The 13,950-nt window shown below is 35.5% G+C and overlaps 1 protein-coding gene across 2 annotated transcripts in view; it reads right to left on the bottom strand.

Moving 5' to 3' along the window:
• ANO4 (anoctamin 4) overlaps positions 1-13,950 on the bottom strand; it is a 388,617-nt gene that overhangs the window by 79,744 nt on the left and 294,923 nt on the right. For both annotated transcript variants that reach the window (XM_049782805.1, XM_049782803.1), the window contains exons 13-15: positions 13,623-13,719; positions 10,659-10,719; positions 655-737 (exon numbers count right to left, since the gene is read on the bottom strand). In XM_049782805.1, the coding sequence (XP_049638762.1) occupies positions 655-737; positions 10,659-10,719; positions 13,623-13,719 (241 nt within the window). The remainder of the gene's footprint in view (positions 1-654; positions 738-10,658; positions 10,720-13,622; positions 13,720-13,950) is intronic.

The raw sequence follows: 13,950 nt of genomic DNA, 5'->3' as shown, positions 1-13,950 counted from the left end.
CCTGCTGAAAATTGATCATAACAGGAAACTGAAGCAACTCTTATTACCCATTTTCAGATACTTCCTCTACCTCCACCTTCAGATGCCTCTTCCACCTAAATAAGTAACAGAGTTACCTATACATGTAACTATGCAACTTTATTCTATCCAGAAATCAAAATGCTGCATTGATATAGATTTGTGTTTACATATATTCTTACATAGATATTCTGCTATTACATTTTTATACTGATTAAAATTTATTGCCAGGATAGGTATTAAAATGTTTTATGGGGATACTTGACACCAATCAGAACAGAGTGACAACTCAGAGGGATTGTATACTGAGTGGTGATGTGCATTTTTAAAAATAGTTCTCAAGTATATCAAATTCAGAAAAATTTGGGATATCAGAGATACCAGATTTATTGTCAGTGGTGCTATTGGTAACTACATAAATTCGAAAACCTAAACCCTGATTGATGATTTCCAAGAAAAACAGAGGTGTTTTTTTTTAATGTTTTTATTATGCAGTGAATGGATCAGTTAATGCATTGATTAATAGTTATTTGATTGTGGATTAGTCAAATATGCAGTTGATTAAAATATATTTAAATCAACTTTAATAAAGTAACATCTAAAATAAAAAGATATTCTTAGGTAAACAATACAAACCTCCTCTTCTTCCCAGTCTATCAAATCCCAGTCATAAGCAATGACGGCTCGCCGTCTTTTCCAGAATTCCAGGAACACTGTTGCTGGAACAAGCAGAGAAGGCAAAGACAGTTTCAAAGAAAACAATGCTGAAAACAATGCTGATAACTGTACCACTGAATAATGAAGCTGTCACCAAGAATGAAGGCTATTTGTGTACGCGCCCCTTGAATATCAGACTTTCTAGTTCAACTTAGCTGACTATTTTCTGAGAATTACTAAGCTTGCATCAAACATAATGAAAAACTAGAGATTTCATTTAGAATGAAATTAAGTTGATTTGAAAATCAAAACAGAAAGGCCTAGTAGAATAACAGAACTCCTGGGATATAAGAATATAGATAAGTGGGTTACCAATTATCTTTCTAATTAAACAACATGCTATGTATTTTTCTTTTTCTATTATTTTCTTGTTGATATAACATTGACTTACAAGAATAAGCATTTATATGTTTTAGGGGTACATGTTTTCATATTTCATTTACCACAAATATGCCAAGATTTATTTAAGTCATGAGAAAAGTAGGCAAAAAAAATAAGACTTATAAACTTAAAATACAAACTTAAAAAAACCTTAAAACTTGAGAACTGAGTTATCAAATAGCAGATAGGATGTCTGCATAGCTCATAGCCAACCTGGGTTTGATCCCTGACATCCCATATGGTCCTGTGATCACTGACAGAAGTAATTTCTGAGCACAGAGCCAGGAGTAACCCCTGAGAATTTCTAGATATGGTACATAAACAAACATACAAAATTAAAAATTAAGGGCCAGAAAGATAGTGCAGTGGGTATGGTGCTTAACTTGAGTTCAGTCAACCCAGTTAAATTCCCACCACCCCATATGATCTCCTGTGCCCACAAAGAGTGATTCCCAAGTAAAAATCAGGAATAATGAGTATCCTGTGAACCCCCCAACAAATAATAAATACATAGTTATTTAATTGTGTATTAATCAAATACACAGTTGATTAAAAGTGTATTTAAATCAACTTTAATAAAGTAACATTAAAAATTTATTTAAGACCAAACAGAATACTTTACCAGTTATAACATCGGAAGTAACTTTCATTGTAGTAATAGTACAAAAAACTGAAAATAAATAAGCGGGTAGTGTAAATACTCAAATATACCATATATGGTAATTTCAAGATCCAAGAAGTTTAGGGATATTACTACACTTATGAAGCCCAAGTTCAATTATTGATGTTGGCACATTTTCTAGTAAAAATATCAGCATTGATTCTACTGCTACAGAAGGATTTCCAACCCATGAGTTGGAAAAACAAGGGTAGAGAGCATAAATTTGACTCAGCTTTATCTAAAGTAGACTAGTAGGAGGGTATTCTGAAAAGTACCAGTATTTAGATGTATTGTATGTTATGGGATATGAGTTACTAAATCAAACAGAAAAAATTTCGGTCTCTTCTTCCACTCATTTAACAATTAATTACATCTTTTGATGTGCTACGAGTTTTGCTAGATGCACTAATTTTTAGATGATGGCTAATTTGACTTCCTAAGTATCCCAACATGAGATGAAAGTTTTTTAGATGATTGCTATATAATAATATTGCTATCATAAATTCTTACTCTTCAGATTATGCACTAGTGTGCAAAAAAGCTAGATGAAAAATATACTTCCCCAAGTAAAATTTGTTTTGAAACTCCAAAGGCATTTCCAAAGTGATAAATATGAGGAGACATTATAGATAATGAGTTTCCCCAAGGAACTGTAATTCTCTAAGGCTCCATCTGAAAGCTTGCTTTCCTCTTATGAAAAACCATCTCACTGTACCATTCTGACTTCTTTTGCTTTCATACACAAATATTAACTGATACATACAAGAAATAACCACAATCTGCTTTGGACAAGATCACTTGCAAGACAAATCCTAGGAGTGTCTGAACTCTTTGCTTAAAGGAAATATCTGGCTACAGCTCAGGCAGTGGGAACCAAATGACTGCATGGGGCTAGATGGGTTAGAGTAGTAGAGGGTAAGTTGGTTATTATTTGTGAGTCCAAATGCAAAAGATGAAAGAGCTACATTGAAAGAAAACCATTCCAGCAATGAAGTCTCTTCCACCTTGATATTCACAGGATAAAACAATATAAAGTTATTTGATAGTGTCAAAACAACTCCGGAGCTCATAGAAGGCATAAAGTGTCTCAAAATCTTATTATTATAGTAGTGAGATACTATCATTCATAGGTTATTATGAGAGCTATAACAAAAGTCTCTGGATTTCTGGGATTACCATAACAAGCTGAAAATAAGTCTTAAAGGAAAAAGAATACTTCAATTTAACTAGTTTTCATGCTTGAACAAAGTCTAAAATAAAACATAATAAACACTGAAAGTCAACAGCTTCTAGCATTTAATTAAAAACCCAGGTATATAAAAAGAAAAATAAAGTCTTTAAGTAGGAAAAAAACAAATTAATTCAAATTTGAGTATTTAGAACTGATAGAAGTGATAGAACAAAGGTGATAAAACAACTATAAAAGCTGTCTCTTATATCAATAATGTAAATAAAATTTGAGCACAATTAGAGTAGTAATATATATTAAAATATCTAATTGAGATTTATAATAAAAATGCAAGAACAAAAAGTAAAACGCACTGAATAGGATTATCAGAAAATTAGAATTTTCAAAAGAAAATATCAATAAACCTAAAGGCAAATGATTAAAAACAACACAGAAAACAGCACAGGAAGTACCATGACATAAATAACTAAAATTTTTAAAGAAGGGACAAATGGCCTTTAGGTCTATATTGGGTTGTTTAATACACTTCCAATTGGCAATATTTCTGACTACCTATATCTAGGGAATATGATTCTGGAAATCTTTGAAATTTTATGTAAACTATAAATCTATTGATCCAAGAAGCTCACAAAACCTCAAAAGAGTAAATATAAATAAAATAGCACATGTCAGTGAAATTACTAAAAACAATAAAGAGGACTATAACATATGGAAAGCAAATATTTGATAGGACAGAGAAAAAAAAAACAGTAGGGCCTTGCCTGTGGTTGACTCAAGTTCAATCTTAGCAACACTTTGGTCTCTTGTACACTACCAGGAGTGAGTGAATGACCTCTGAGTACAGAACTAGGAGTAAGCCCTAAGTACTACCAGGTGTGAACTTTAAAAAAAAAAGAAAAGAAAGATGGAGCTGATTGCTGCTGTGTGCTCTGATTCTCTGCTGTCCTGTGTCCCATACTTTGATCCTCAGAGCCTAGACTGTTCCCTGAGATCACTTCTTCAGAGGTGATTTGTCCTGTCCACAAAAGGTGAAGCGAGAGGAGCACAGCTGCTCCACTTTGCTTCACAAACCCTACCATACAGATAAAAAAAACCCATGCTACAAGTGTGACAATGGGTAAACAACATAGGCAAACACCATACATAGAGAATAAAGAAGGCAGCTCTGATGACAGGACAGTTGCCAACAACCTAATTAGCCTCTCAGATAAGGTGTTTAGAGAAGAAATATGGAGAATGTTCATAGAACTCAAAGAAATCATGATCAAGTTGAATGGATCACAAATAAGAATCAAGAGGATATTAAGATAGAAATCAGAAAACTCCAAAAATAAATAACAGGATTGAAAAACTCAGTAGACAAAATAAAAACCTCAATGGAAAGCCTCTCCAACAGAGTAAGAGTAGCTGAGGATAGAATCAGTGAGTTGGAGGATGAGTTGCATAAAAAGTCCATACAACTGAAGAGATTGGAAAAGAGCCTTAAAGCAAATGATCAGACAATGGAAAAAATACTCAGGGAATGTGAACAGATAAAAATAGAAGTCTTTGATAAACTCAACAGAAACAACAGAAGAATCATTGGAGTTCCAGAGACCCAGGAAGAAAATCCCCAGGAAGCATCAACAGTCAAGGACTGTTGTCTTATTGCAAAGAAACTCCCAAAGAGCTAAAGACTGCATGCAATCAAATTCTGCATGCCCAAAGAGTGCCAGATAAAATAGACCCAAAGAAAGCACCCTAAGACACATCCTAGTCACAATGATGAATCCACAGATAGGGATAGAATACTGAAAGCAGCAAGATCAAAAAGGAAAATTACATTCAAAGGAGCATCCTTAAGATTTACAGCAGATCTCTCACAAGAAACCCTGAAGGCCAGAAGGCAGTGGTGGGATATAGTGACAAAACTCAATGAAATTAATTCTTCACCTACAATACTGCATCCAACCAGACTCAATTTCAGCTTCACAGATAAACAGCAACTCAGAATCTTTACAGACTCAAACCAGCCTTAAAAGAAAAACAGAAAGGTTTACTTTAAGACAAGACAAACCAACAGACATACCAAATTCCTACACAAAGATGATATTAATTTCCATGACAATTTTCTCTCAACGTCAATGGACTAAATTCACCAGTTAAGAGACAGAGTGGCAAAATGGATCAAAAGGCTGAACCCAACATTTTGTGCCTACAAGAAACACATCTGAACAGTCAGAACAAACATAGACTCAAAATCAAAGGTTGGAGGACAATTATCCAAGCAAATAACTCCTTTAAAAGCTAGAATGGCCAAATTAATATCAGATGACACAAACTTTAGACTGAAAAAAGTTATATGGGACAAAGATAGACATTTTGTACTAATCAAAGGATATATAAAGCAGGGAAAAAATCACACTCCTAAACATATATGCACCCAATAAGGGACCAGAAAAAATTTAATATAATTGTTGACAAATCTGAAAGAAGGTATCAAAAGCAATACAATAATAGTGGGAGACCACAACACTGTCCTGTCTCCCCTTGATAGGTTAACTAGGCTGAAACCCAACAAGAATATACTAGCCCTGAAAAGAAAAATGGATGAAAGTGGCCCAGTATATATATATGGCACTCCATCCCCAGAGAACTGGATGTACATTCTTCTCCAATGAATATAGGTCCTTCTCCAGGATAGACCACTTGCTGGCCAATAAAACATATCTCCATAATGTCAAGAGAATAGAAATTGTACTGTTTACCTTCTCAGATCACAACCACTAAAATTAGATATGAACTACAAAGGGACACAGAATAAAAACTTTAACAGCAGGAAATTAAACAGTTCACTACTGAACAACCAGTGTGTCAGAGATGAAATCAAAGAGGAAATCAAAACATTCCAGGAAACAAATGCCAATAAAGACACAAGTGATCAGAATTTATGAGACACAGCAAAAGCAGTACTAAGAGGAAAATTTATGGTTTTGCAAGCACACCTCAGGAAGGAAGAAGGAGCTTACATAAATAGCTTAATGATACAGATTATAAAATTAGAAAATTATCAACAAAAAGAACCAAAAATAGGTAAGCAGAATAAAATAACAAAGCTTAGAGCAGAAATCAATGAAGTGGAAACCCCAAAAAAAAACAATCCAGGGGCTGGGCGGTGGCGCTAAAGGTAAGGTGCCTGCCTTGCCTACGCTAGCCTCGGACGGACCGCGGTTCGATCCCCCGGCGTCCCATATGGTCCCCCCAAGCCAGGAGCGACTTCTGAGCACATAGCCAGGAGTAACCCCTGAGCGTTACTGGGTGTGGCCCAAAAACCAAAAAAAAAAAAAAAAAAAACAATCCAAAAGATCAACAAAAACAAAAGTTAGTTCTTTAAACAAATAAACAAGATTGGTAAACCACTAGCAAAACCCACAAAGAAAGGGAGAGAGAAACTTAATAAACCAAATTAGAAATGAAAAGGGGGAGATACAGACACTACAGAGATTCAAAGGGCAACTGGAGGCTACGTTGAGAAACTCTATGCCACAAAACATGAGAACATGGAAGAAATGGACACATTCTTGGACTCTTTTAATCTTTCATGTTTAAACCAAAATGACCTAGCATATATAAACAAACCATCACTACTGTGGAAGTTAAATGGTAATCAAAAGTTTTTCCAAAAACAAAATTCCAGGCCCAGATAAATTCATTAACAAATTCTTTCAAACCTTTCAAGAGGAACTACTAATACTTTCAGGATCTTTCAGAAAATTGAAGAAACAGAAACAATCCCAAATAATTTCTATGAAGCTAACATTACCCCGATACCAAAACCAAACAGAGATGCTGCACTAAAAGAAAACTACAGACCAATATTTATGATGAACACAGATGCAAAGATCTTCAACAAAAATCCTGGCAAATAGGATCCAACACCTCATCAAAAAGATCATACACCACGACCAAATAGGTTTCATTCCAGAAATGCAAGGATGGTTTAACATATTTAAATAAAACAACATAATACACCATATCAGCAAAAAATCAAAACCATATGATCATATTAATAAATACAGAGAAATATTTGATAAAGTTCAACACCCATTCTTAATAAAAATTTTCATCAAGATGGGAATGGAGGGGCCTGAGAGGTGGCGCTAGAGGTAAGGTGTCTGCCTTGCAAGTGCTAGCCAAGGAAGGACCACGGTTCAATCCCCCCGGCGTCCCATATGGTCCCCCAAGCCAGGGGCGATTTCTGAGTGCTTAGCCAGGAGTAACCCTTGAGCATCAAATGGGTGTGGCTCAAAAAAAAAAACAAAACAAAAAAACAATGGGAATGGAAGGAACTTTTCTCAGTGTAGTCAAGGCCATCTACCACAGCCAATGACAAATATTCTCAATGGAGATAAAATCAAAGCCTTTAGTCTAAAATCTGGTACAAGATAAGGCTGTCCTCCCTCACCACTCCTATTTAACATACTGCTGGAAGTTATTTACATAGCAATTAGGCAAGAAAAACATATCAATTGCATCCAGATCATAACGAAAGATTAAGCTCTCACTTCTTGCAGATGACATGATACATATTTAGAAAACCCTAAAGACTCTACCAAAAAGCTTCTAGAAACAATAGATTCATATGAAGAAGTGTCAGTCTACAAAATTAACACAGAAAAATCCATGGCCTTTTTATACACATATAATAATAGACAAGAAATGGATATTAAGACAATCCCATTTATATTAGTGCCATGCAAATTCAAATATCTTGAAGTAAACTTAACTAAAGAGGTTGAAAACCTATACGAGGGCCCAGAGAGATAGCACAGCGGTGTTTGCCTTGCTAGCAGCCGATCCAGGACCAAAGGTGGTTGGTTCGAATCCCGGTGTCCCATATGGTCCCCTGTGCCTGCCAGGAGCTATTTCTGAGCAGACAGCCAGGAGTAATCCCTAAGCACCGCCGGGTGTGACCCCCCCAAAAAATACCTATACGAAAAAAACTACAAAATACTGTTTCAAGAAATAAAAGAGTACTTCAGGAAATGAAAACACATACCCTGTTCATGAATTAGGAGGATTAACATCATTAAAATGGCAATACTCCCCAAAGCATTGTATAGATTTAATGCAATTCCTTCAAGGATACCCAAGACATTCTTCAAAGAAGTGGATTAAACACTTCTGAAATTCATTTGGAACAATAAGCATGAATAGCTAAAGCAACCCTAAGGAAAAGAGAAGATCTGAGGCATACTTTCCCCAAATTTAAATTGTACTACAAAACAACAGTGATTAAAACATCATGGTATTGGAAAAGACAAACCCTTAGGTCAGTGGAGTAGCCTTGAGTATTCAGAATTTCCCCAGACAAACAATTAATTAATATTTGATAAAGATGGAAGAATTGCAAAATGGAGCATGGAAAGCCCTTTGAACGAACAAGTGATTTTAGGACAACTGGTCAGTCACATGCAAAAAAGTGAACTCAGCATTCCATCTAACACCATGCACAAAGGTCAAAACCTAATGGATTAAAGACCTTTCTATCAGATCCAGAACCATAAGGTCTGTAGAACAATACATAGGTAAAACTTTACTTTATGATATCGAGACTAAGGGCATCTTCAAGGAGAAAGCATCACTCTCTAAACAAGTGGAAGCAGCGATAGAAAGATGGGACTATTAAGCTGAGAAGCTTCTGCACCTCAAAGAAATAATTTCTAGGATATAGAGGCCACCCATAGAATGGTATAAACTATTCACCGAATACCCATTACATAAGGGGTTAATATCTAATATATACAAGTTACTGACAGAACCTATCTAGAAAAAAAACTTCTAACCCCATTAAAAATGGGGAGAAGAAATGAACAGAGCTTCTTCAAAGAAGAAATACAAATGGCCAAAAGTCACATGAAAAAATGCTCCACATCACTAATGATCAGGGAGATGTTAATCAAAACAACAATAAGGTACCATCTCACACCAGAGACAGAAACACAACACACAAAACAAGAACACTCAGTGCTGGTGGGAATATGGGGAAAAGGAAGTCTCATTCACTACTGGTGGGAGTGTTGTCCAGTCCAGCTTTTCTGGAAAACAATATGGAGATTCCTCAAAAAACTGGAAATTGAGCTCACATATGTTACATCTATACCACTCCTAGGGATATATTCTAGGAATATACAATACAAACAATACAAAAATGCCTTCTGCATACTATATTCATTGTAGTACTATTTACAATAGACAGAATCTGGAACCAACCCAGATGTCTCTGAAAACAGATGAGTGGCTAAAGAAACTGTGATATATATACACAATGGAATACTACACAGCTGTCAGGAAGAAGAATTCATGAAATTTTTCTATACATGGATTGACATGGAAACTATTATGCTGTGTGAAATAAGTCAGAGGGAGAGAGATAGACACAGAATAGACTCGCTCATCTGTGGGGTTTAAAAAAAAGAAAAGAAAGTATTGTATACCCAAAGACAATAGCGATGATTTTTGAAAGGATCAGCCCAAGATATGAAGCTTACCAAGATTGGTGAGTGCACTTACCAATAACTACAGAAATAACTACACTAACAACTATCATGACACTGGTAGTGAGTGAGGGATGTGGGAGAAAGAAGATGGGGACATTGGTGGTGGGAAGGTTGCACTGGTGAAAGAGTTATTCTTTTTTATGACTGAAACACTACTACAAACATGTTTGTAATCATGGTACTTAAATAAAGATATTATAAAAGATAAAGACACTTGGTTTCTACTTCTCTTTCCTCTCTTCTCTCTCCCTCCAGGGCCACCCAGGTTGTAGTGGCTGTAGTGGTTTAACACTATTATAACCATGTTACATAAACTACAATATAAATAGATAATAAAGATAAACTGAGATGCTGATGCTCAATATAGGACAGTTTTTAGTACTAAACAAGCCCTCAACAATGTGGTTATGATAGTAACTATAATATTTTTTATTATTGGCTAACCTAGATTTTTGCAAAAGAAACACCTGTAAATTATTCTTTCTTTTAAACTAACACATTTCCTGGGGTCACAAAATTTAGTCAGTTGTCAACTTGAACAAAACAATTCAGCAGATGAATTATTCTAAGCATGTCTTGTCTGCAGTGGCCCAAAAATGTTTCCCTGTGCACAAAGGTTATTACAAAGCATCTATCTCTCCCATCCCACTCAGTACTTTAATATAAAGAGGTTTCAAAACCTTCCTGGCAAGATGGAACAGCTTATGTTGTAATAACAAACATGTATTTTTGCAATCCTGACAATCTTACTAACTGGCAATGGTTCCCCAGAAGCTTCTCTTGGTGCAAGAGGGTGAATTCCAGGCCTTTGCAGGAACTCAGCAAGCACCTGATACTTATATGTAGTATCTTCAATAAAAATTGTCCTGCTTAGACAGTTGTGTTATAAAACTATATTTTGAATTTTGTAACTCTGATTTCTTTCAGCAAGTGGGCATCTGACTCAACACTGATCAAATCACAGGCTTGGTAGTAGTCTGGGAGAAGAGATAGGAGAACAATCAGATAGAATGACCTACATCCTTAAAATCAACTGAATGCATTATTTTTCATTCAATAGCCAAAATTATTCACTTAAACTTTTTCCTTTCATAGTAAAGTCAGGCTTGAAAAGGAAAAATTAAGAGTATGTGATAATTCATATCACACTTACCCCAGACTGCCATGAAAACAGCAAAGAAGACAGTGGCGCCATTGTCAAAGAGGTGGGTTACCTGGGAACATTAGGAATCACAGTTAATTAAATTTCTCATCTATAATATCCTAATGTATATTTCCCACCCCAACTTCTCAACACGTATTTGTCATTATTTTGTGTATTTTTCAGAGTTTATTTGGAAGATATTCCTTTTCAATCATAAAGTAATTTTTTTCTGGTTGTCATATGCAATAAACCTTTACAAAATTTTGTAATTATATTATTTTGATTATTATAGTTTGTTTCATGTAGATATTTAGACATATTTAGATATACAAATGCCTTATGCAATATTTCAGAGTATTTGCACCATACAGTGGATTTTTCAAGATTTATTTGGAAGATATTTCTTTTGAGTCATAAACTAATTGGTTTTACTGAGAAATGCTCTGAATATGAAAGAGATAATTTGTTCTCTTCATGTAGATTTTATCACTTGAAAATTGGTCACCAATTAAAATGCACAATTAAGAATATTCTTTTAGGGTAAAAAAGAATATTATTTTAGGGGCTGGAGTGGTGGCACAGTGGTAGGGCATTTGCCTTGCATGCAGACTACCTGGGACAGACCTGGATTCGATACGTGGCATCCCATATGATCCCCTGAGCCTGCCAGATGATTTCTGAGCACAGTGTCAGAAGTAACCCTGGGTCTGGCCCCAAAGCAAAACAAAACAAAAGAATATTCTTTTAGGTATTGTAAGTATATTTAAGATCAGGATGGTAATATTGTGGTTGCTTCAGGGGGCATCACTTTTTATTTTGTAAACTTCTATTTATTTTAATAAATAAATTACTTAATTGAATCACCATATGATTCACATTTACAAGTTGTTCATGATTGATTTTCAGTCATACAATATACAACACTCTTTACTAGTGCACATTTCCCACCACTAATGTCCCCAGTTTCCTTCCCACTGTCTCCCTGATTGCCACTGTGTGGCAGATATTTCTCCTTTCTTTTCCTTTTTTTTTCTTTTAGACACTGTAGTTCACAATATCATTACTGAAGGGGAATCATGCATATCACTTTATCTCCTTTTAGCACCCAGTTTATATCTGATCATTTCTAATTATCATTGTCACAGGAGTCCCTTCTCTGCCTTAACTGCACTCCCCTGTTATTTTTTTTTACCATGGACTGGTCCTCATGGCTTTTGTCTCTATTATCTTTGGATATTTATCCTATCTATTTTTATATATCCCACAAATGAGTGTGATTAGTATATGTCTATTTCTCTCACTTTGACTCACTTCATGAAGCATAATACTCTCCATATACATATCCAGGAATAAGCAAATTTCATGATATAGTTTTTCCTAACACTGGAATAGTAGTCCACTGTGTAGATGTGTGATAGTTTCTTTAACAGATCCTCTGTTCTCAGGCACTTGGGTTGTTTCTAGATTCTGGCTATTGTGAATAATGCTACAGTGGCATCATTTTTTAGTCTCTCATTTAATCACTTTGAAAAAAAAACCATTTTTCACTTGTGTAGTTTTTAGCAAATTTCCTGAGTTTGTTGGCCAAGTCAGCCAACTTCCATTTTTCAGGTGTGTTAGGGACCAAGGATGTCTGGGAAAGAACAGACCCCAGGATGATGACTAAAGACACTTTATTCAAATCTAACAGTATTTATATAGGGCAAGAGACACTGGAATTTGTGCATGGTGTCACAGTCAGGAATATAAAAGGTCAGCAAAGGGGGATGTGAAGCACCTGAGAAGTTTAACATAAACAGTGGAGCTAAAGGGTGTCTAGGGAGCATAACAATGGTCAAAAGGTTAATAGTCCATCTCATTAACCAGAGCTCTGTGTGAGGAAGGAGGGATGCCTGGATCAAGCCTGAGAGCAACCATAAATCATGGGGAGGCTGCTCCCTCTATGTACTGTCTTATATCTGGAACACTGTCCAGAGAATCCCTGGAGCAGTTGCTCTACTGAGTCCTCAGGAACAGTTGCTCTACTACATGGTTCTTCTGCCAGGCAGTTTGGGAACAGATTCAAAGAGGGTTTCTATACTAATTTATCATCTAGATTTCAGTTTTACTAAAAGAAAGGATAGAAATTTTACCTTAGTTAAAGCTGCAGGTAATTATTACATGTACCTGATATGTAATGTTATCATTACATGTACCTATGACATATAACTTTAAGGCAGATAGAAAATACTTTATTGTTAGAATATATTAGATTATAAACACCAGTAACAGTATCTATTCATATCTCAAACTGTCAAACTTACTTCTACCTGCAGAATAAATCATACCAATGTTATAGCAAACTGAAAGGATTGATAATACATTCACAAAGTATATAACCCTTTTGGTGCTCTATAGTAATCTATAAAATATATTTTACTGTACCTTGGAGAAAGTGACAACTATAAACAGACTTTTTATTATCAGAATATAAAATTTTTCAAAATTTTCTAAAAGTTTATGTCTTCTTTTTCTTTGAATGCTGGTGATATGGGCAACATTCAGACACATAATAAGAAATGAAAGTCTAAAACTGGTTTGTTTCCTATGTCAGATGGAGGGTTAAACTATACATTGAAGGCTCAGTATCCATTCAGGCCTGACAGACCCAGTGAGTTGAAGCTGTTCTGTGCTCTCTTTTAGGGTGAATACTGATGGATTGGTGGAAGTAAAGACTCTGGAATGGATGATGTCTGCCATTACTTTTGACAACTCAGATACTCTTCTTCTCCCTTTTCCAGGTTACTCTACTTCTAGATCCCTGTAGTTACTTTAATTTGCTCTTATATTGGGTACTAGGAGAAACATAGCTCAAGTATGTACCAATCAATATCGTTCCTTGGGACTAGTATGCTTGGATCTGGAAAGATTTTTTTTACTGCAGTTACTAACTTGGGAATATATGAATCAGGAGTGGTGAGCGTATGAAATTACCTTGGCATAAAGGCAGCTGTCTGAAAGTCTCATGAATGGACAGTATTTATCACACACAGGACACATGATGATATTAGTAGCTTGGCAGACTTCTTTACTGGAAAAGAGAACAGAAAGGACTGCTGTTCAATGACTTAAGAATATTTTCCTCCTTTCACTGCACCAGTTAACCAGCTCCAATGGATTACTTGTTTATTTTGGTTTTGGGGCCACATCCAGCAGTGCTTAGAGATTACTCCTGGCCCTGAGCCTAAAAATCACTCTTGGCCAAAACTGAGAACCTGGGTTGGTGGTGTGCAAGGCAAATACCCTATTCACTTTGCTATCA

The sequence above is a fragment of the Suncus etruscus genome, chromosome 11, assembly GCF_024139225.1.
Source record: "Suncus etruscus isolate mSunEtr1 chromosome 11, mSunEtr1.pri.cur, whole genome shotgun sequence".
In the NCBI taxonomy this organism is placed as follows: domain Eukaryota; kingdom Metazoa; phylum Chordata; class Mammalia; order Eulipotyphla; family Soricidae; genus Suncus; species Suncus etruscus.
The sequence above is the reverse complement of the archived record's forward strand: the minus strand, read 5'-3'. Positions and strand labels throughout refer to the sequence as shown.